At 38.9% G+C, this 24,749-nt stretch overlaps 1 protein-coding gene across 1 annotated transcript in view; it reads left to right on the top strand.

Annotated features, from left to right (window-relative positions):
- Positions 1–24,749, top strand: part of SCG3 (secretogranin III) — a 47,332-nt gene that overhangs the window by 12,305 nt on the left and 10,278 nt on the right. The window contains exons 6-10 of the mRNA XM_084894342.1: positions 391–540; positions 3,903–4,080; positions 6,476–6,592; positions 11,141–11,224; positions 11,990–12,121. Of these exons, the coding sequence (XP_084750468.1) occupies positions 391–540; positions 3,903–4,080; positions 6,476–6,592; positions 11,141–11,224; positions 11,990–12,121 (661 nt within the window). The remainder of the gene's footprint in view (positions 1–390; positions 541–3,902; positions 4,081–6,475; positions 6,593–11,140; positions 11,225–11,989; positions 12,122–24,749) is intronic.

The following is a 24,749-nucleotide window of genomic DNA, read 5'->3' as shown; positions in this document are numbered from 1 at the left end:
ACTCTGCCTCAGCTTGGCCCCCAGCCCTGCACAGCCCTTGCAGGCTTCAGGGGGGTACTAAATTTTCAGGTTTCAAAGGTTACCTGACCATGACTTGAAGCTGAGGGTTGAGAAACAATCCTCAAGATGTGTCTCAAAGTAAGTGTTCTGTGGGTTCCAACAGACAAGACTGGCCACTTGCATGGTGAGCCCAAAGACACTTCTTCCCAGGAGTGCTGGTCAATCACTATGAAGATCTATATGTATGGAGGCGTAAACAAGGGTTGTCCAGAAGGGGGGTCAGAAGATTCTCTTGTTTTCTAGAACTCTGTTCAACTACAGAGTTTATTCTAGATTATTTTTTAACCATAAAAATGGGAGTAATAGCCACATATGTTTTTACTATAACAGATCACAGAAAGCCAGGCTCATACACTGGAAGACGAAGTAGCAGAGGTTTTACAAAAATTAATCTCTAAGGAAGCCAACAGTTATGAAGAGAAACCCAATAAACCCACAAGAAAGACTGAGAGTCAGAGTGGAAAAATACCAGAGAAAGTGGTATGTATATGTGAATATACATGAGCATGCAATGTACATGTGTATGTATGCATGTGTGTGGACATGAATGTATGTGTGTGTTTACTCTAATCTGCATGTAATTAATACAATCTGTATATAATTAGTACCTCACTTGGTGCCAAAGAAGATTTGGGGTATGTGATATTTTTAGTCCACCTAAATATTCATGAAATACCAATAACTTAAAAGATATAAATGGACTCTACTTTTAAAATAATTTTGAGATCATGTGATATTACATAGTAAATGTTACATTTTATATCCTACAGTATAATAGGACATAATATTATGTAAAATGGTTATTTCACATAACAACTATTTGTATAACCCCAGTGTACTGAAATTAAATATTTCACAGCTCTTTTGGCATCCAACTTTTGTTCACTGTGGATATCATTATATGCCCCCCAATTTTTTTTTTTTAATTAAAAGCTCAGGTTGACTTGATCTTTGGCCACACCCACTTTTATATGCCCCAGACTTGGTTGCCTGAACTACCTCTACTCTACCTGTGCTCCCTCGCCTGCTCCTTCCTCTTTTCATTGGTTCATTGGTCTCTCATCCTTCACTTGGTCCCATCACTCATTCTTTTCCTTACTGGACTCTTTGCCTCTTCACCTCTTCTTTAATCTCAGCCAAACTGCTGAAATTTTTATTTCATCCTTGATTCTCTTTAAAACTCTAGATGGAACTAACAATAGGAAGATATCAAATTCCTCCCATCTTCTTTGATTTTCTCCACCAGAATTCCCAGACCCTATGGCCTCTCATCCCCTTCAACATCCTATCCCAAACACAAGGAAAAGGAGTATATAGGTTTACATACTCCTGTTTTAGAGGGGGCTCGGACACATAAATTAAGTCTTGGTTTTTGTTATTAGGTAGTCTAAAAGCTCTCTTTTGTTCTCCCTACTTCCAATCCACATCAGCTGCCATCTTTTTTTTTCTTTAAATATATTTTATTGATTTTACACAGGAATTAGAGGGATAGAGAGTTAGAAACGTCGATAAGAGAGAAACATCGACCAGCTGCCTCTTACCCACTCCCTACTGGGGATGTGCCCGCCACTAATGTACATGCCCTTGACCGGAATCGAACCCAGGACCTTTCAGTCCACAGGCTGATGCTCTATCCACTGAGCCAAACCGGTTCGGCCAGCTGCCATCTTTTAAAACAGTTTTGTAGAGCTAGCCACTGTAAAAAAACAAAACAAAACAAAACTTTCTAGCTTTATCAAAGAACTCATGACTTTCATTCAAGCTTATCAGTCTGAACTGAAACTGACATACTGTTAGCTATTTTCACTATCTTTTACTCCAATTATATACTCCTTATTTCCCATCTCTAAAATGTCCATATTCTCCACCTGTTCACTTGTGTTATCTAAATGCATCAATGTGAATAAAACGCAAATGAAATCTTTTAAAATAAATATTTATTGAGGTACCAGCTCTAGTTGATGTGGGTGGGTGGTCAGTGTTAGCCTACTCACTGAAGAGTCAAGGGTTTGGCTCCCGGTCAAGGGCATGTACCAGGTTGCAGGTTGACTCCTCACCTCTAAACAGGGCATGTGGCTCTCTCACATTGATATCTCTCTCACCCCTTCTCCCCCCTGGAAAAAAATGCAATGGAATAAATATTTACTGAGGTACCAACTATGTACCAAGCAGTAGGGATATAATGCTCATTAAAAAAGGCATAGTCTCTGCTCTCAAAAAGCTTAAGATAGATGGTTTTTAAATAGCCATGTATTTTATTTTATTTTTTAAAAATATATTTATTGATTTTTAACAGAGAGAAAGGGAGAGAGATAGAGAGCTAGAAACGTCGATGAGGGAGAAACATCGACCAGCTGCCTCTTGCACACCCCCTACCGGGGATGTGCCCGCAACCAAGGTACATGCCCTTGACTGGAATCGAACCTGGGACCTCTCAGTCCACAGACTGATGCTCTACCACTGAGCCAAACCGGATTCGTAAATAGCCATGTATTTTAATTGCAACTGCATTAAGTGCTCTGAGGAAAGAAACATGGTTTTATGAGCACTTTTAAAAAAAAGAACTTGTTCTGGACTTAGGCTCCAGGAAGGCTTCCCTAAGAAAACAACCTGAGCTGAAGGCTGAAGAGGAATTAACTTGTGACCATGAGAGCCAGCATGTAAAAAAGGGTATGTGGAGTGTCCAAGTAACTAAAACAAGTGCAATGTGGCTGGAACAGAGAGAGAGAGAGAGTGATAGGTGATGAGACTGGTAGGTGGACCCAGGTCTGACCAGTCAGGGCCTTATGAGCCATGTATGGATTCTGATCTTTATCATAACAATTGAAAAACACCTAGGTTTATAAGCAAAGGAGTCACATAGTCAGTTTTTTAAACAACTCTGGGTGCAAATGCAGAAAATGCAATATTGGGAATAGATTGGAGGTGGGTGGTGTACTAGTTAGAAGGTAAGAGATGAAGGCAGCTTGGACTAGAGTTGGGTAGGGAGAAAGAGAGAAATGTACAAATTTGGGATAAATCTTAAAAGTAGGTCTAAAAGGGCAACTGGTGGATTGAATGGAAGAAAATGAAGAAGAAGCAGAAAAAAAAAAAAATTTGTCTGGCTCACTGAATATGAAATGATCACTAATATGAAAACCTGAGCATGGATCAAGTCTAGGAAAGAGTCTTATGCATCTTTCTAGACAGCCCTTAAAATGTCACCCCAAAATCTCCAAGGTGTGGCTGCTCTACTCCTGTTAGATATTCTGACAAGGTTTCCTATACCTTACACCATCTTTCTTGGTAGAGTCTGTGAACTCAAAGCTCCTCTTCTTGGTGAAAGGCAATTTTACCAGGAGACAGTCATGAGAATTGATGGAGGGGAACTCAGCCAGAGCAGAAACCTAGGAATTCCCTAATTCTCCCCTGAGCAGGATCCAGGGTCTTCAGTCTCTATGTCCCAATGACTTTTCCATGTGTCTGGATGCCCATCCTCATGCCTAGAAAAGGGTTTGATCCTGCAGGAGCAGGCAAAGGAGGAGGTTGTGTTTTTTTTAATTCTTTATTGTTGAAAGTATCACATATGTTTCCTTTTTCCCCCCATTGACCTCTCCCCACTCCCTCCTGCCCCCCAACACATGCTCTTCCCACCCCCTGCCACCACTCCCCAAACACATGCCTTCACCCCACCCCCCACCCCCTATTATCTGCATGCATACAAATCCTTTGGTTGATCTCTAGGAGGAAGTATTCTTGTATTTCACAGTCAAGGGCACAACAGAGGAAAAAAATCAAAGTGGAGTGTCATTAGTTCTAACAAATTGTTTATTTTTCATTGATTTTTAAAATTCCCACTGGAGATTCCAATGGCAGCAGTTCAAGATGGTTTTGCTAATGGAGAAAATGATGAAACAGTATCTAACACCTTAACCTTGACAAATGGCTTAGAAAGAAGAATGGAAACCTACAGTGAAGATAACTTTGAGGAACTCCAATATTTCCCAAATTTCTATGCACTCCTGAAAAGTATTGATTCAGGTAAAAACTGTTTTCTGTCTATGTGGAACAGAAACAATAGTTCCAGGAAATGTGTGGGCGGTTTTCTCTTCCTGTTTTCAGTTTCCAAGTGTAATCCTCAATGACATATTGTAGCCTTGGAGAAAATAGTTCATATCAATTTTTTCTAAACAAATGTACTAGTCATGGAAATATTTAGGAAAGGATGATCAGGAAAGGTGGAGTTTCTGGACAGTTTAATCTTCTTGTTAACAGAGGGTTAATTTGTTTGTTCAACAAACAGTTACTGAACATGTGCTGCGTTGATGGTACCGGAGTGAACCTTGGGCAGGTGTGTAGATGAGTCAGTGTCCCAGCCTGACGCAGTTCAGCCTCCACTCTTATTGCAAATATTACCATTTTAGTGGGAACAGTGTGTGGAACATAACTGATTATTTTTTAAGTGATTCAGAATTTTGCTTTTCAGACATTTTCAACTTCAATCTTCAGATTAGTTACAGTGAAATAAACATTGGATTAAAGGCGGTCAGAAGCCCAAAACAGACTTGGAAAATGATTTGTTTTTTTTTCCCAAAAAACAAAGACCTTAATGTGTCTTGCTCTTTCTCTTATATGTGTACCAAAATAAGTTAACTGAAGATTTTAGCAAATGTTCATTTTTGGTCAATCTATAAGGAGGATAATATTGGACAAATTTTCTGTTGTTATTATTGTCCAGACAGATGGCTTTTACTCTTCTTATTCAAAAATTCAGTGCCAAATTGAATGTTTGTAATAAATATTTCTGTAATTCTGTCAATATTTTTCCAAGAAGTGACCTTAGAGTGGGCTTTCATTACCGGAGAACATCCTTTGTCATCCTTGGTCCTTCAATTCCAGACATTGGCCAGATGGCACCAGCTCCTCTTCCGGTGACTGCAGGGTTGGAAATCTTGAGGGTCCGTTCTGAGTCATCTTGCCCGACTGGTTGGCAGATGCCCAGCTCAGATCCTCTGTTATCCTGGTGACTCACCTCTTGTCAGTGAAGAGCATCAGCGTGATACCAAAGATTTAGATGGCTGTGACCTTAAGCAAATAATAGGATGCCTGCAGTTATTTACCAGCCATTTTTCAAGATCTCTCCCCACATCTCTTCTCCCACCTTTCCTTTTTCCCAACCTTGTGACTTTGATGGTATTTTAAATATTCTACTACATGGAATAGTCCTTATTTTATTTGCTTTTAATCTTTCAGATTCATTGACCCCATTCCATATTGCCTTTATTTTTGCAGGCTTTTCATTTAAATACTTACATTGAGGTCTTTGATAGTACCTGTCTTTCTCACTCAAGGTCTGAACCAAATGAGAAACAGTAAAGTGGGTAGAAAACCAAAATATCTCTAATGCTGGTAAAGATGGGTTGTGGAATAGAGCTTGGTATAAGAGGCCCATAGTGGGCTTGTGCACTCATGCTCCTCAGTCTAACTCTTAAAACAGTCAATCCCAGGGATAGTCTGAGTCAGCAGATCAGGTGCTTTTCTTGGTGCTTTTCCTGCCTTCCACTGTTCCAGAGGGGTGGAAAGAAGAAAGACTTCCAATCCCCATTGGGAGAGAAATGTACACTAATCTGCGTTGGCTACTAACCTCATGTGTGAGAAGGATGAAAAGATGAGGGGGAAAGGGCAAGAAGTATATAAAGAAAATCCTTAATAGCAGCTAAAAGACTAGCAAGAGATTTTTTTAATGGTTTTAGAATTAATATATCTACTGAACTTTTATGGAATCATTAGCCATCTTGTTACATCAAGATGTAAAACAGTACGTATGTCAAATATGAAGAATTCCCTATAGGGAGTAAGTATTGGGAGAAGAGTATGTTATTTGACTATTATTTACTTCTGTACTATTGAATACTTTTACTGAATACATATATCCTTTCAAATGAAAGTTTAGAAAGTAATATATACTACTGTTAAAAATAAACCTTATATTTAAAAAATAAAGATAAATGTATATTTTTATTTAAAATACAGTACTAAGCTTGATTAATGAAAACAGGTAGTTCTTGCCCTCAAAATGTATAGTCTGAATAGAGAAAGTGGTTGGGTCACCAACCTTCTATTTTTCCTTTTGAATTCATATTGTCTCAGGTCATAAACTTTCTCTATCATCTACTTCATTAATAAGGTATTTTAGATTAAAGTAAATCTTTTTGGAGAAGTTAAAATTATCCATTTCTGGAAAAGCTTAGTATTCCTGTACATTGTCCTGCACTCCCAAGCAAGCCTTAGGCTTTCTGTAAATTAAATATAAGCGGGTTTAGATATAAATGTAGGAAGAAATGTTTCAATAAGATGCTGTACTTTTTAAATTGACATTAAAAGGTGGAAATGTATGCCACTACTTTAAAAAATCTTTTTTCATCCTTTTATATAGAAAAAGAGGCAAAAGAAAAAGAAACACTGATTACTATCATGAAAACACTGATTGACTTTGTGAAGATGATGGTCAAATATGGCACAATATCTCCAGAAGAAGGTGTTTCATACCTTGGTGAGAGTCCTATCTGTTTTGTTTTTACTGTTGTTAGTCTTCATCATCCAAAGTGAGTTAGATATTTGGCAATAATTACTTCACTACTCTGATAATTGCCAAATAGTCTAAATTATCTGGGTAAGCAGAATTGCCCAGCTTGATAATGCATATTAAAAATTTTAATCAGAAGTTTTAATCAACTTTTAATCTTTATAGATCCAGTTTTAGTACAAACATTTCACATTTGTTGTATTTTGTCCTACTAACACAGAGACAATTTTATCAAACTTGACCTTATTATTTTTTTCAATTTTATTTGAATGGTTAATACTAAGAGTCTTGACTTTAACCAGTGAGATTTGTATGTGAATAGGAGAAAAAAGCACCTTTCTAGGGAGCCCTTACAACTGAACTTCTGAGGCCCAGCTGGTTGTCTCAGACCAGCTCTGCCATATGGACAAAGGCAAATGCCTCTGTTTCTACGTCTTTTTAATAAAGGACTTTGTTATCTATAACAGGAGCCAGTAAACTACTGCTCATGGACCAAATCTGGCCCATTACCTATTTTTGTATGGTACACAAGCTAAGGATGACTTTCGCATTTTCAAATGGTTGGGGTATTTTGTGACATGAGAAAACTATGTAGAATTCAGATTTCAGTGTTTATGGATGAAGCTTCATTGGAACATAGCCATGCATGTTTGTGTTAGTGTCTATGTTTTGTGATACGATAAAAGAATTGAATAGTTGAGACCATATGGCCCAAAAAGCCAAAAAATATTTACTATCTGGCCCTTTAAAGATAAAGCTGTCTACCCTTGATTCTTGGAACTTTGTAAGTAAACTTGGACATTTTTTGATTCTGCATGTAAGTTGTAGTTGCTGTGGTTGTTTAAAGTATTTTATTTCCTGCTTGGTTTAGTTAATCAACAAATACCAGTCACCCCTGGTGTCCTTCGGGCAAGATGACTTCACAACCCCTTTCTCTGGTCTTTGATGAGGGAGGGAGAATTAAACAGAAGAGAAAATCTCATAGCACAAACAATCTAGAATTATTCTGTATGAATTGAATTTCTTTCTCCATAAAAAGAGTTGTACTGTTTTTTCTGATTATAAAAGAGCACATTTATTTTTTTTAAAGCAGTCAATTCAAAAAAGGTAGTAAAAGCCGAAACCGGTTTGGCTCAATGGATAGAGCGTTGGCTTGGGGACTGAAAGGTCCCGGGTTTGATTCCAGTCAAGGGCATGTACCTTGGTTGCGGGCATATCCCCAGTAGGGGGTGTGCAAGAGGCAGCTGATCGATGACTCTCATCGATGTTTCTAACTCTGTATCTCTCTCCCTTCCTCTCTGTACAAAAATCAATAATATATATATATATATATATATATATATATATATATATATATATATATTTTAAAGGTGGTAAAAAATCACTCATAATACTAGCATTTAGGTAATATTTTAGTTTATGTCTTTTCAGGTATTTTCTGCATGTGTGTGTGTGTGTGTGTGTGTGTGTGTAGGCACACATGTATATCTATGTCATTCTTTTTAAAAATATATATGCTTTTACTGATTTTAGAGAGAGAGGAAGGGAGAAGGAGAGAAAGCCCCCTACAGGGGATCAACCCAGGCATGTGCCCTGACCAGGAATTTAATCAGTGACCTTTCATTCCATGGGACACCACCCAATCAACCAACTGAGCCATTCTGTCATTTTTTTTTCTTTTTTAAATATATTTTATTGATTTTTTTACAGAGAGGAAGAGAGAGGGATAGAGAGTTAGAAACATCGATGAGAGAGAATCATCGATCAGCTGCCTCTTGCACACCCCCCACTGGGGATGTGCCTGCAACCAAGGTACATGCCCCTGACCAGAATCGAACACGGGACCTTTCAGTCCACAGGCCGATGCTCTATCCACTGAGCCAAACCGGTTTCGGCTCATTTTTTTCTTTTATCTGACTTAACGAAAACATGGATTCATGCTATATACACAGTGCTTTGTAGACCACTTACTCACTTAACAGTAGATCAAAGACTGTTTTAAATCAGTCGTTGTTTTATACCAATGCCCCATGGCTCAGAACTTCCTCACTTTAATCCTTTTTTCTATGGAAATAAATTAGACATACCATAAGGCTTATGTACAAGGTAGATATTTCCACTACTGTTTATGGTTGTACTGTCCAGTATGGTAGCCATTAACCACATGTTGCTATTAAAATAGAAAGTAATCAAGCCCAGTGTGGCTCCAGGGTTGACTTATGAACCAGGAGGTCACGGTTCGATTCCCGGTCAGGGCATATGACTAGGTTGTGCGCTTGATCCCCAGTGTGCCTGCAGGAGGCAGCCAATCAATGACTCTCTCATCATTGATGTTTCTCTCTTCCTCTCTCTTCCTCTCTGTAATCAATAAAAATATATTTTAAAATAATAAAAATTTAAAAAATGAAAAGTAATTAAAATTAAACAAAATTTACTTATTTTTATTTGTTAAACTGGTTGGGGTGACATTGGTCAACATGAACATATCAGTTTTAGGAATGGGTTTCTTTGTTACAAGATCTGTATATTGTACCATGTGTGCACCACTCCAAGTCAAATCTTCTCCTGGTACCTTATATTAAGACCCCTTCTCCCCCTACCCCCTGCCCTCTGGCAACCACACTGCTGTTTGTGTTCATGAATTTCAGTTTATATCAGTTTTAGGAGTGAAATCACATGGTTCTTAGCTTTTTCTGACTGACTTATTTTACTTAGCACAATGTTCTCAAGGTCCATCCACGTTGTTGCAAATGGTGCTACTTCATCCTTTCTTATGGCTGAGTAATATTCAATTGTGTATGTGGACTTCTTTATCTAGTCCTCTATCACAGGGCACTTTGGTTGTTTCAATGTCTTAGCCACTGTGAATGATGCTGCAATGAACATAGGGGTGCATATATCTTTGCGAATACATGATTTCGAATTTTGGGGTATATACCCAGAAGAGGGAAAATTTTAAATCTAATTTTTCATATAGTAGGCACATGTACCTGGTGGCTACCACATTGAACCAATACAGAAGTAAATATTTCCATCATTGCAGAAAATTCTATTGGACAGCACTGGTTTATAGAAACAAAAAAGTGTAAATGACCAAGATATTCCACAAGAGGAAAATATCTAAAATAAATTATTTAGTGGTTCTTATGTTAGACTATTTAAATTTTTCTTTCAAATGTTTGTGTTTTTAATAATTGTATGTTCGTTACATATGCAATGTAAACATTGTTGATAAGGATTAATAACAAGAGGAAATATTCATGGCACTCTGTTGAATGCTTAAAGCCATTTAGAACTTTGGTGTTAAAAAGTGAATGTATGTATAGAAAGTTGGACGGAAATATACCAAAATGTTATCTGGAATAAGAGTCTGCATCATACAATAAAATATACTATTTTTCTTCTCAAAAGAGGCATGGGGTAAAATGGAAGGGAGAGTTTACTTGGAGAGGAATAATATAAAGTAATAATGGATTCTTCATAGATTAATTGCAAAGAAATGGTTGTTTGCAAATAGCAAAAAAGACTTGCCCTATTAGTGAGATAGAATATGTGGCTGGTTGAATAACTAAATACAGAATGTAGATTCTAATGTGTTGTCTACCTTGAGCTGGTTACAGTCTAGATTCATGTCTCGTAACATCTATGTGATGTTACTCCAAAGGCATAGTTAGGACAAAGACAAGGATAAGATTTCATCTTGATAAGAATAGGGAAATTCTCACCCTTATGACTATCAGTCGAACTAGCTGTCTCATGAGTTAATGAGAATACTAAATGATGGAAATCCAACTCTGGCTTAAATGAAAAGAAAATTTAATTGCCTCATGTAGCTGAAAAGTCCAGGGTTAGAGGTGGTCTGGCTTCATGTTTGTTAAGTCTACCAATGGTGTAAGGAGGAGTCTATTACTCCCCATCTCACAGCTCCGATTTTCCATATTTTCATTTTAAACAAGTGGTTCCTTTATAAGAACAAGATGGCTAGCACAGCTCCAATCTCACATCCTCATAGAACAAGAATCCCATTGGGAAGAGAACCTCTTTCTCCCAGTGGTTCTAGCATTGAATCTAATTGGCCTGGCTTGAGTCATGTTCTACTCCTTGAACCAATTACTGTAGCCCAGGGGGTGGAAGACCTTGAGGCAAATGTGCTGAGAGTGGGAGAGGTGTGGGTTTTCCAAAGGAAAACTAAGGTGTAGTTACCAGAAGGTATTGAGTAGGCCAAAACCACAGTGTTCATTATAGGTTTCAACCCTATATATTCTAGCTGTGGCCATAAAAATATGGAAGGAACTTCTGCAATTAACTGGGTAAGAGGATGAACCTGGGATCTCAGATAGGATTCTTTATTATTCTGAGAGTCTAGCAAAAAATCCATGTCAAAACATCTTTCTAGCAGTGTTAATATCATGAAATTCCTATTGTGACATTTTTGGTGAAACTTGAACATTTTTAGTAGAAGTTTGATAATATCTTTCAGGAAATAAAATTATATTTTTCCCTTCCTCCCTCAAGAAAACTTGGATGAAACAATTGCTCTTCAGACCAAGAACAAGCTAGAAAAAAATGTTACTGACAACAAAAGCAAGCTTTTCTCAGGTATGATTTATTAAACAATTTTTCTTGCTTTGAGCACAACAACCCTTTTGAATTATAAATAATGAACTTCAGTAAGCATTGATAAAGAATTATAGATTTTTTAAAGTTTTAAAATCTGAAATCCAACCGTGGGATTAAAGAGCTACAACCTTGGTTATTTTGTGGCCAGCCTCAGCACAGAAATCTGATCCCGAGAAGCACTGAAAAATCAAAGTACATCTTTAGTTAAGATTCTTAGGAAGTGGTCAGGGCCCCAAACAACTGCCATTGTCTTAAATTCTTAGGTGCTATTCTGAGTAATAAGCTATTCTTCAAATATACAACAAAGTAGAGTTTGGGCAACTACAGACTTAGTTGCATTTTGAATCAAGACTCAAATTTCCATTGGGATCTGACCTATCCCACTTAATTGCCTACATTAGTTAAAGTAAGGGAAATAACCCATGGCTCTAATGACACAGTATGGCAGAAGAGAAAGAACATTAAACCAAAATCCAGGAAGCTGACAGGTTGGTCCAGCTCTTCTGCTAACTCAGTGGATGACCGTGGCACAGCTCTCTCTTCTCTGGGCCTCAGTTTTCCCCTCTGTGAAATGGGAGGAGGGAGATGGTGTAGATAACCACTAAGATCTCTTTCAGCTAAAAAAAAAAAAAAAAAAAATGACCTAAACTCGAACTGTACTTTTTCAATAGTTTATTTCTACATTAGGAGTTAATTAATGGATAGGGAATACGGTTATACCAACAGTGCACAATCTGATTACAGCGCCATCCATGAAGGGTCATGAAGAAACAGACAGTACCAAGGAAGAAGCAGCTAAGATGGAAAAGGAATATGGAACCTTGAAGGATTCCACAAAAGATGATAACCCCAGAGGAAAAACAGATGAGCCAAAAGGTATGGAATTGACAGCTCTAGGTTGGCAATGAAATTGGGGAAACAAAAATGTTCCACACATCTGAAAGGGTGATCCATAAGCCAAGTCCCACCAAATAAGAATAACTATTGAGCAATCATTTCTTCTAATGTCCTTGAGTGTCCTCGGATTGCAAATTGGTTTTATCTTTTTGATGGTCTTTTTTTTTTTTTTTAGTTTAAAGTATTACATAAGTCTCCTTTTCCCCGCATTGTCTTCTCTCTGCCCAATCCCACCCCCCAGCACATCATCCCTCTACTGTCTGTATCCATTGGTGATGCTCATATGCATGCATACAAGTCCTTTGGTTAATCTCTTACACCCTGCCACTCCACTGCCTTCCCTCTTAGGTTGGATGGACTATTTGATGCTTCTATGTCTCTGGCTTTATTTTTGTTCATCAGTTTATAAGTGAGATCATGTGATATTTACCAGTATCTTTCTCTAACCGGCTTATTTTGTTTAGCATAATGCTCTCTAGGTCCAACCATGCTGTTGCAAATGGTAAGAGTTCCTTCTTTTTTTTACTGCAGTGTAATATTCCATTGTGTGATGTACCACTGTTTTTTAATCTACTTATCTGCTGATGGGCACTTGGGCTATTTCCAAATCTTAGCAATTGTAAATTATGCTGCTATGAACATAGAGGTACATATATCCTTTCTTATTGGTGTTTCTGATTTTTTTGGGTATAGTCCTAGAAGTGGAATTACTGGGTAAAAAGGGAGTTCAATTTTTAACTTTTTGAGGAAACTCCATACTGTTCTCCACAGTGGCTGCACCAGTCTGCATTCCCACCAGCAGTGCAGGAGGGTTCCTTTTTCTCCGCATCCTCATCAGCACTTGTCTTTTGTTGATTTGTTGATGTTAGCCATTCTGACAGGTGTGAGATGGTTTCTCATTGTTGTTTTGATTTGCATCTTTCAGATGATTAGTGACTTCGAGCATGTTTTCATGTCTCTGGGACTTCTGTATGTCCTCTTTCGAAAAGTGTCCATTTTTTAATTGGGTCGTTTATCTTCCTTTTGTTAAGTTGTATGAGTTCTCTATAAATTTTGGAAATTGAACCCTTATCTGAAATAGCATTGGCAAATATGTTCTCCCATGCAGTGGGCTTTTTTGTTGTTTTGTTGATGGTTTCTTTTGCTGTGAATAGCTTTTTATTTTGATGTTGTCCCATTTGTTTATTTTCTCCTTAGTTTCCATTGCCCCAGGAGCAGAATCGGTAAAGATATTGCTACAACATATGTCTTATATTTTGCTGCTTATGGATTCTTCTAATATTTTTATGGTTTTCCATTGTACGTTTCAGTCCTTTATCCATTTTGAGTTTATTTTTTGTGTATGGTGTAAACTGGTGGTTTAGTCTCAGTTTTTTGTATGTATCTGTCCAATTTTCCCAACACCATTTATTGAAGAGAATGTCTTGACTCCATTGTATGCTCTTGCCTCCTTTGTCAAATATTAATTGAGCATAATGGCTTGGGTTGATTTCTGAGTTCTCTGTTCTGTTTCATTGGTCTATGTGTCTGTTCCTGTGCCAGTAACAGACAGTTTTGAGAACAGTGGCTTTATAATATAGCTTGATATCTGGTATTGTGATCCCTCCAACTTTGTTCTTTCTCAGGATTGCTGAATCTATTCAGGGTGTTTTTTTTATTCCATATAAATTTTTTGAGAGTTTGTTCTAGGTCTGTAAAACATTTTGTACAGATTGCCTTGTATCTATGAATTGCTTAGGGTAGTATGGACATTTTAATGATGTTGAAAGTCTACCAATCCATGAACATGGTATATTCTTCCATTTGTTTATGTCTTCCTCTATCTCCTTTTTTCAACATCCTGTAGTTTATTCCTAGGTATCTTATTTTTTTGTTGTTGCAATGGTAAATGGGATTGGTTGGGTTTTTTGTTTTTGTTTTTGTTTTTAGTTTTTCTTTCTGTGAGTTCATTATCCTATTTAATAAAAGCCTAATATATAAATTGTCCCCTTGGATGGTTGTTCGACCACTCCCTATGTCATGCGCTGACCACCAGGGGGTGATGTGGCACTGGCAGTGGGCAGCAATGGAGGCACTGCCAGCCCTGATGAGCAGGACTGCAGTGGAATGATGGAGCAGGTGAGGGGGTGGCTCCAGGCCAAGGCAGATGAGAATGGGGCCCGATCACCCCACCAATCACCCCACAGACAGTGACCAGCAGTGGTGGGCTGGGCTGCTGCCTGGCTCCCAGGTGCTGAGGGAACTGAGTGGGGGGGAGCCCAGTCCCAATAGATGGCATGGCAGGCAGGATGGTGGAACAGGTAAGGGGGTGGCGCCAGGCCAAGGTGGGGTGCCAGGCAGGGCTTTGGGGCTGCAAGGCTGGGGGAGCGAGCTGGGGCCCAATCTCCGCAGGCCGTGCACAAATTTGTGCACTGGGCCCCTAGTTGGTATATAAAAAAGCCATAGATTTCTTGGTGTTAACAACTTTATAGGTATGGAAAAATTAGAATAAATTATATTTCATTGTCACATCCTTAAATTTAGGAATAATTATTGAATCATTCAAATATCTGCACTAATTAGAAGTCAATATTTTAAAATAGTATTCTTAATGTGAGTCCTGTAGAAAACAAGAGTTTAAATAATTTAACTAAACAATATTCAAAAGTTAATAATCACCCCACACACATCCCAATTGGGGGCAGGGCCAGCTGGCCAACCTCCCACATCCTCTGCCCCCCGGCCAGTACAGCCCAGTCGGCCCCCACCAGTTCACAAATTCATATACTGGGCCTCTAGTATGGATAGGAACAAGTGCACATTCATACTTGATAGATCCATGCTTAACAAGTATCTATGTATTAAGTAGAAAAGAAACAAATAAGCTATGTAATTAGTACCTTGTAGCTTAATAAAAGCCATAAAATTACTATTTCTCTTATATATTGCTACTACTACTTCCGACATTATAGCAACTTTTTAAAGAAGTATATTTTGCTGAAACCAGTTTGGCTCAATGGATAGAGCGTCGGCTTGGGGACTGAAAGGTCCCGGGTTTGATTCCGGTCAAGGGCATCTACCTTGGCTGTGGGCATATCCCCAGTAGGGGGTGTGCAAGAGGCAGCTGATCAATGACTCTCTCTCATCTATGTTTCTAACTCTAAATCTCTCTCCCTTCCTCTCTGTAAAAAATCAATAAAATATATATATATTTTTAAAAAGTATATTTTATTGATTTTCCACAGAGAGGAAGGGAGAGGAATAGAGAGCCAGAAACATCGATGAGAGAGAAACATCTACCAGCTGCCTCCTGCACAACCCCCACCTGGGATGTGCCCGCAACCAATGTACATGCCCTTGACCAGAATCGAACCTGGGACCCTTCAGTCCACAGACTGACACTCTATCCACTGAGCCAACCGGTTTCGGCTATAGTAACTTTTTATGTATGTCGTTCTAGATTATGATAATGATGACTTTATGCTTCCATGATTATAACTTGGACAATAGGAGCCTTTCCCCCATCTTCGTCTTTTGTCTTTCTAGCACTGACCAGTGGTTTTTAAAAGCACCTTTGCTCACTACAGCAATAGGATATTCTAGACCTGCTCTGAATTTTCCTGTCCCAAGACTTCAAATCAATTCTTCTTCAAAGAGTTCTGGTTGTTTTTAAAATATATATATTGGGGATTGAGCCCACATCCCGGGCATGTGCCCTGGCTAGGAATCGAACTGTGACCTAATGGTTCATAGGTCAACACTCAACCCCTGAGTCACACCGGCTGAGCTCAGGTTCTTTATAGAGACCTGAACTGCGTTATGTGGTTTCAAATGAGTAGTGGTGTTGGCCAAAGGTATGCTTTTTCAGTTATTTTGGGATTTTTTTTTTTGAGATGGGGCTGAAAAGGAAATTTTTTCTTAATATATCAAGTTCATGTTTATTTTTCCTATCTTACAAAGTTTTATATTATTGTACCCTCCCTTTCTCTGGAATAGATTTCAGTGATATTCACAATTTTCTCCTATGTTGACATAGCTGACATATTAAGTCTAATTGTTCGTTAGTTCCCTGTGTTAAGAAAGGTTATGATGCTGCATCTGGGCTCGGGAGGAAAGAATATTGGAATTATTAATTAATAATCATTAATTGTGGGCAGTGGACAAGGGAATTGGTGAGGGACATACCATGTTTTCTCACTCTGTAGACCAATCATGCTGTCTTGATACTTCTACTCAACCCTAGACCCACTTTGGATCAGTGATAAACTTTTATTTAATATATTTTTTTAGAAATTGTGGTAAAAAAATATATATATATATATGTGTATATATATATATATATATATATATATATATATATAGATAGATAGATAGATAGATAAAATTTACCATCTTAACCTTTTTATTGAAGTAATTCTTTCTTTAATCCTCACTGAAGATGAGGATGTGCTTTTATTGACTTTAAAGAGAGGGGAAGGGGGAGAGAGAAAAACATCAATTGGTTGTCTCTCATATGTGCCCCAATTGGGGGATGGAACCCACAACCTCGGTATGTGCCCCAACTAGGGAATGGAACCCAAAACCTAGGTATGTGCCCTGACTGGGATCAAACCCATGACCTTTTGGTGTATAGAACATCGCTCCAACCAACTGAACCACCCGCCAGGGCACCATCTTACCATTTTTAAATGAACAGTTCATTGGTATAAAGTGTAGTCATATTATTGTGCTGCCATCACCATCCATTTTCAGAACTCTTTTCAGGCAAAACTGAAACTCTACTCATTCCCCCTTCCTCCCCAGCCCCTGGCAACCATTCTACTTTCTGTCTCTGGATTTGACTAATTTAAGTACCTCCTATAAGTAGAATCATACAATATTTGTTCTTTTGTGATTGGCTTACTTTAGTGAGCATAATGTCCTGAAGGTTCATCTATCTTATCAGCCCGATTACCCTGGGATAAGAAAAAGTGATTCCAGTACTGTTTAGAAAATACCAGACTTTGCTGTAAGTCAAGAGCAAAGGTTCCTTGAAAAAAAGGGAAAAAAAGAGTAATTAAACCCCCAAAGGACATATTATAATATATACCTTTGTATTCACAGTTGCTTTATTTGCACTTTTTTTCAAAAGCTGTTTTGCTTCTCTGTTATTAAACCCACTGAGGAAACACTGCATAAAAGCATCCATATGGGTGGAGGTAGGGTTGACTGGGTTTTCTGAGACATTTATTAAGCAACAAATAAACATTAATTCCGATGGCCTGCCTGGCATTGTGTCCAGGAAGTAGTTGCAGAAGGAATAACAGAGATGGAGAACATCCAGCCCTTGGGCCATAGAAGGCCCGAGAGAGAAATCACTCGGTCCAACCCTGTCAAGGCTTAGGGGTGAGTTAATTAAATGTTTGACCAAATATAGCCGGTTAATTTTAAGTTGATAATTTTGTATGGCCCCAGAATGATGTTATAAATATCCAAATAGCCCTTGGAATATCCAATGTTATAAATATCCAAATAGACCCACCCTGGAATATGTTTCACTCTGAGGACTCAAGCAAGCTTTGGAATGACCTGAAAGTAGTTGTTAACCCATGTGTGGGCAAGTGTAACACAAGCCACATTCTTATTGATGAATCAGGCGTGTGTAGAGGAAGTTGGAGGACATTACAGAGCAGATCAAGGGATGAGGTAATGGCCCAGCTAAAACCATTTTAGGAATTAATTATAAAGCCAGACACATTGGCAGGAATGCCTATAGGGAGTCTGTTTTTAGTGTTGCAATGTGAGATGAGACAGCAAATATTTATTAACTATATCAAGCATATGTTGGGTCATTGGGAAATAGGAACAATAATAATAATAGTTACCCTACATTTGTATCACTCTTCAACTTACTGAGCATGTTTACATCTTATTTCAGGCAGACAATGTAAAATAACTCAATGATGAAATATGACACATTAACTTTTGAATATTGTTTAGTTAAATTATCTAAACTCTTCTGTTCTATAGGACTCACATTAAGAATACTATTTTAAAATATTGATTTCTAGTTATTGCAGGTATTTGAATAATTATTAGTGCAGGTATTTCAATAATTATTCCTAAATTTAAGGATGTGACAATGAAATAGAATTTATTCTAATTTTTCCATACCTATAAAGTTGCTTAATGTTTCAAGTAAATCACTCTCTGAAGACAAAAAAAAAAAGTATTTGGAACTTTATTCCATGATCTAAGTATACTCTCTTTTGCCAGTTCGATGTTTACTCGTTCACTTCTACTTTATGAGTCACTGAATTTTTTAAAAAATCATCCAGGGGATGAGATCAACATTATAATACCCAGAAACTCATTCCAGTGCTATCATTTATCAAGATTATGGCCAGATAATGAAACTGAGTTTAAAAAGTGATCTCTAATATACCTTTCACTTAAATATTCTATCATTTCCATATCTTTACCGAAGACAGAGACGATAACTTAATTAATAAATTGATAAATTAACTAACTCATGTGGATGTTTTTACTTTTAAAGCAACGTAAGAGGAGAAAAGTCATGCCTTTATTCAAGCCCCAAGGCATTCTTCTAGAAATGTCCAGAAAATAGTGAGTCCTGTCTTCTCTCTTGTGAGTCAGCAAGAGCACTCAGAGCTAAGCACAAGCAGAGACCTACTGCCAACACAGGTTTTTCAAGGATAGCAAAGGAGAGTTTCTTCCCATATTTAGAAATCATGAATCATCTTTTTTAGGGTTTACCCCTTAATTTACAAATAAGTAAGCCAAGGCCCAGAAGATGAGGTGACTCGCCCAAGATCTCATAGCCCAAGACTGGCAGATCTGGGCCTTGAACTCACATTCCCTGGTCCCATTCAGTGCTCAACTCAGTATTCCATGCTGCCTATGTTGGGCATATGAAATGTCATCACTGTGCAGAAATCTTTGAATTGAATGGCTTTGGGGCCCATGTTGACATCCATAATACCAGTACTAGTTGCTTTGCTTAATGCAGTTCAAAACTGTAATCATATCATCTTTCCTGTAAGAATTTTAAGCATCATTTATTAAACTTAATTTTCATACACACTCTTTTAAAAGATCTAATATCTTTAGTACATCCAGTCTTCACTAGGTTAACTCTATTGATTTCTCCAATTTTCTGAGGGGCTGCAGATCAGGATAGCAGAGCTGGGCCGGGACAAATTTATGTATAAAGGATACCGTATTTTCCGGCGTATAAGACGACACTGTGTTCTAGTAAAAAGCCTGCTCAGATTGGCCAGAGTCAGAGAGGCGGTCTATTACAAAAAGAACTGGTGTTGCCTCGGAAGTGGGGGGTAGTCTTATACAGCGAATATAGGCCTAAACCTATGTTTTAACTGTAAAATTAGGGGGTCGTCTTATACGCCGGAAAATACGGTATTTCTTTCGCAGTGCTGAAAGCCAGAACAGCCAGGAAAGCGGGGTTGCCTCTTGACTCTGGCCCTCTTCCCATCTGCTCCAGCATATGTTTTCAGGCTTGTGCCATATTACCTCAGCCATGAGCTATTTTTTTCCACAGGAAGCTGAAATCAATTTGAAAAAAACAAAACAAAAAAAAAAACAACACTCCAACTTTCCAAAGTGGACTCTCATGGGCTTTCAGCGCTCACTGTGTAAATAAAAGATTTGCTTACGGCTCCCGGAAGAGAAAATGTAAATAGGAACCAGCTGCTTCTCCCTAAGAGCAGAGGAACAGCTGATTTCATTCCCGTCATTCCCGTGCTCCTGTGAATGTGTGGAGGTCCACTCCCGGTGGCCGTGGTTCCCAAACTGCACCCCACATTGCAATCACCTAAGGATTGTTAGTAGAAGGAAAAACAAAAAAACATGACGCTTGGTCCCTACCCCCAGATGTTCTGACTTAATGGGGATAGGGAAGGAAGGACCTGGACATCGGGATTTTTGAAAGTTCACCGAAGTGATTTTAATGTGCAGCTAAGTCTGAGAACCACGCCTTATTGGTAAAAGGTGGATTTTACCAAACGACCCTCAGTTCATTCCAGAGGCTCATTCCAGTTCAAGACGAGGCTCTGATGCTTATTCAGCTGTGTCTGCACAGGCATGTCACCTAACTTCTCTGAGCCTTCGTTCCCTCATGAGTAAAATGGGAATAATACTGTTTATTTCCCAGAGCCCTGTGAAGATTAAAGGACATATGGATATAGTTTATTTAGCACATTCATAGGTATTTTAAAATGTTTCTGATATAACCATCATTTAAATTCAGACTTCTTTTTTTGTAAGAAAGAAAAGACTATAAATACCATTTATATTTTTTAAATTTTATTTAGTTTTGATTTCATGCTCACCAAGCAATTTTCTGACTATAATTTGGCTACTACGGTATCTGAAGAGCTTTTATCCACTCACTTTATCCACTCACCATTCCACTACTATTTACTGGTCAGGTTTTATTCTAGGCATGGGAGTACATCAGCAAACAAGAACTATTTCTAAGAAAGGAAGACAAACAATAGACTTAAATAAATTATATGATATGGTAGAAAATGATGTGCTATGGATAAAAATAAAGCAGAAAAGGAAGGGTGGGGGGGGGGAGAGGGTGGTCTATTAAATTAGAGAAACTTCCTAATTATAATTGTTTTAATCTACAAGATAGTCGTGTGTTTTTTTTTTTAATGGATTGAAGTCTAGTTTTCTTTAAGCTGCAGTAAAGTCACTCTCTGTTAATGTCAATATAGTGAATTAAATTACTTTCCATCATTTTTATATAGGTAATTAGAGGCCCAGTGCACAAAACTGTGCACGGGTGTGTGAGTGTGTGTGTGTGTGTGTGTGTCCCTCAGCCCAGCCTGCACCCTCTCCAACCTGGGACCCCTTGAGGGATGTCTGACTGCCCTCTCACAACCCAGACTGTCAGCCTGATTACTCCCTAAACCCTCCCCTGGCAGCCTGATTGACGTCTAACTGCTCACCTGCCATTCCAATTGCCCCTAATTGTCTTCCCCTGCTGTCCTGATCACTCCTAACTGCCCTCCCCTGCAGGCCTGGTCACCCCTAACTGCCCTCCCTTGAAGGCCTGGTCACCCCAACTGCCCTCCCCTGCAGGCCTGGTCCCTCCCAAGTGCCCTCCCCTGCTGGCCTGGTCCCCCTACACACACACAACTGCCTTCCCCTGCAGGTCATCTTGTATCCATAAGGGGGCAGCTATCTTGTGTGTTGGAGTGATGGTCAATTTGCATATTACCTGTTTATTATTATATAGGATTGGTTCCTAAACAAAAAGCAACCTAAAAAGATAATGTTGAATTCCCTATTTCAGATAGTCCATGCTCAAAATGCCTTTTCTAACTGAATTAATTTGAAATAGAGAACAGTGTTTTTATGTTACCAAATCCAGTTGACCTTCTCAGCCAACTAGCACTGGACAGTGAAAGTCTCTATATTCATTGTGCTGTAATTGAATAATATCAGCAAGGGAGACATGAGTCTTTCACATGCTCTAACTTTCATGAGAACAAGGCACTGAAATCAAGGCTCTCTAAACACAGGCAACTGAAGCAAATAGGGGCTAAAATTTTCAGGTCTCTTCTCATATCCACTTTTTGAACAAGAGTTTCTCTGTGGACCAGATAACATGGAGCCCCAGTGGTGAGGCAGGATTGGGCTTATGAGACAAGGAAGAAAGAATCTCAGGAAGTCACCCTGGCTGGTTTGGCTCAGTGGATAGAGCTTCGGCCTGAGGACTGAATGGTCCCAGGTTCAATTCTGGTCAAGGGCATGTACCTTGGTTACAGGCACGTCCCCAGTAGGGAATGTGCAGGAGGCAACTGATCGATGTTTCTCTCTCATAGATGTTTCTAACTATCCCTTTTCCTTCCTCTCTATAAAAAACCAATAAAGTATATATATATATATATATATATATATATATATATATATATGTTTGTTTGGTTTTTTTTTAAAAGAATCTCAGAAAGTCATTAGATAAATGCAATAGTGGAAATTGGAATATTGTTAAATCTTTTTCTTTCTTTTTGTTAATCACCTTATAGTTTTTCATTTTCCATAGCCTAGAACTCAGAGGTCAGATATATATTAGGTCTTTATAGATGCCCCACAGGGCATCTGCATTTTTCTTTTCTTTTCTTTTTAAATTCTTTAATATTTTTCAATTACAGTTGACATTCAATATTATTTTGTATTAGTTTCAGATGACGTTAGACAACCATATACTTTACAAAGTGTTCCCCCTGATATTTTCCAGTACCACCTGAAACCATAGATAGTTACTAAAATTGCCTGGCACCATAGATAGTTATTGAAATATTATTGACTATATTCCCCTGTTGTACTTTACATCCCCACACATAATTTGTAACTCTCAATCTGTATTTCTCAATCCCTTCCCCTTTTCACCCAGTCTCCCAAACCCTTCCCCTCTGTCAACCATTTGTCTGTTCTCTGTATCTATGAGTCTATTCTGTTTGAAACATTGTCAGATTTTTTAAGTTGAACTTATTGAGGTGACATGGGTTAATAAAATTTTATTAGGTTTCAAGTGCACAATTCTACAATACATCATCTGCATATTGTATTGTGTGTCCACCATTCCAAGTCAAGTTTCCTTCCATCACCCTTTACCCTCCTGTTTTACCTCTCCCATCTCTCATTCCCTCTGGTAATTACCATACTGCTGTCAGTTATGACTTGTTTGGGTTTCTTTTGTTTTGTTTTTGCTTAATCCCTTTACCTTTTTCACTCAGCCCCCCAACCTCCCTCTCTGTATCTCTGAGTCTATTTCTATTTGGTTTGTTAGTTCATTTTGTTCATTAGATTCCACATATAAGTGTAAATCATATGGTACCTATCTCTCTCGGACTGGCTTATTTCCCTTAGCATAGTGCTCTCCAGGTCTATCCAAGCTGTTGCAAAAGATAATAGTTCCTTCTTTTTTTTACAGTGAGTAGTATTTCATTGTGTACATGTATCACCCCAGAGCCACACAATTTAGTCTGTCCCAGATTCTTCCCATTCCTAGGCAGTGGTGAGCCACCAGGAGTTGTGAAGGTGGGGCTTCCAGGAGCCCAGAGAATGGGATCTCTGATCTCCCATGAGGGGAAGGCACCAATCATGTTCATAGGAAAGTGGGGGGAAAGTGGGGGAAAAGGGGGAAAATGACCCCTACCCGGAAGCCACATAACTCATTCACTGACACCCGGAGTCTTCCCTGAACTGACTCCTCAGCAGGGTGTGAGCTCTGCAGAGTACAAAGACAGGGAGCCCAGGGGTGGGCTCTTGCATTCCCCCAGGCTGATGCCATGTGGAAAGGAGTGGGGCAGCTGGGGTGTGGGACAGTGACTCAGCACAGGATCTTGGTGGCTGTCCCTCCAGCTCTCTCCCCAGAGTCACGAGCCCCAGTCCCTCCTCTCACGACTCTAGTCTGCTCTGCCCTCCCTCTGCCAGAGCCCAGGGAGCGTGGCTGTGAACAAGACTTTGTGTGCTGGTTCCTTACAAGGGTGCCTGGGCTTCTCTTGTCTCTCCCTGGCAGATGGAATCCCTGCTGATTTTCATAGTCAGATGTTATGTGGCCACCTCTTCCTGGCATTATTACTCTGGACAGTGAGTCCACTTTGGGATTGAGACCCAACATTTCTCAGGGGTAACCTTTGCAGCTCAGATATCCCTCCAAGATCTCAGATACTGTCCTGTGCAAGTAGGACCAGCCACATCCTGTTCTTTTCAAGTCTCTGGCCTTTCTACCAGTCTCGATGTGGCCTCTTCTGTAAATCCTTGGTTATAAGACTTCTGTTTAGCTAGTCTTCAGATGGCTATTCAGGTTGATTGCTCTATATTCTAGTTGTAATTCCAGTTTGGGCCTGGGAGGAGTAATTCCAGTTTGTTTCTGGATCTGCCACCATCTTGGATCCTTAGAACATTGTCAAATCTTAAGGCAGTGTTATTGGTCTGCAGTCAGATGTAGCCATGTTCAAACCTGAACCAATTACTTACTAGCCATGTGATCTTCGACATATCCCTTTTTATCTGTCTGTGTCTTCGTTTCTTTGTATGTAAAATGGGGATGAAATAGGAGTGCCTCAAAGGGTTGTTGTGAAGAATAAAAGAGATAATGCATTTTGGTGCACAATGCAGAGCACCTGGCACATAAAAAGCACTCAGTACAGGTAGTTCAAAAAGTCTGGGCAGTAGACTAAAGGTAATCGGGCTCAAAGAGTAGGTGGTCACCACACTAAGCCTTGGCATCCCATTACTTTTGCAGAAGCCCTGCACTTTGAAAGCCTTTTTTCTTAGCCTCCCGGAACTCTCAAGACCCCCCTGTGTTTTAGTACAGACACTCTGAGCATTAGGGATCTCAATTGCTTAAGGAGATGATTGTTTTGAGACAAAACAAGGATACCTCGGTGTTCATTTCTGAATACAGGTGTAATCTTTCAAAATTGTGCAGGTAACAGAAACTTGGCAAGATCAGAACCCAAATTCCAACTCTGTTATTTCCTGTGTGTCCTCAGCCAAGTCACTCAGCCTCTCTGTGCCTGAGTTTCCTCATCTCTAAGTTGATGATAATACCGATTTGTAAGCAACAAGTCACTTAAATGCAATGCTGTCA

Source organism: Pipistrellus hanaki (assembly GCF_964339955.1).
Source record: "Pipistrellus hanaki genome assembly, chromosome: 1".
Lineage (NCBI taxonomy): Eukaryota > Metazoa > Chordata > Mammalia > Chiroptera > Vespertilionidae > Pipistrellus > Pipistrellus hanaki.
Note: the sequence above shows the minus strand (reverse complement) of the source record. Positions and strands in the feature narration are given on the sequence as shown.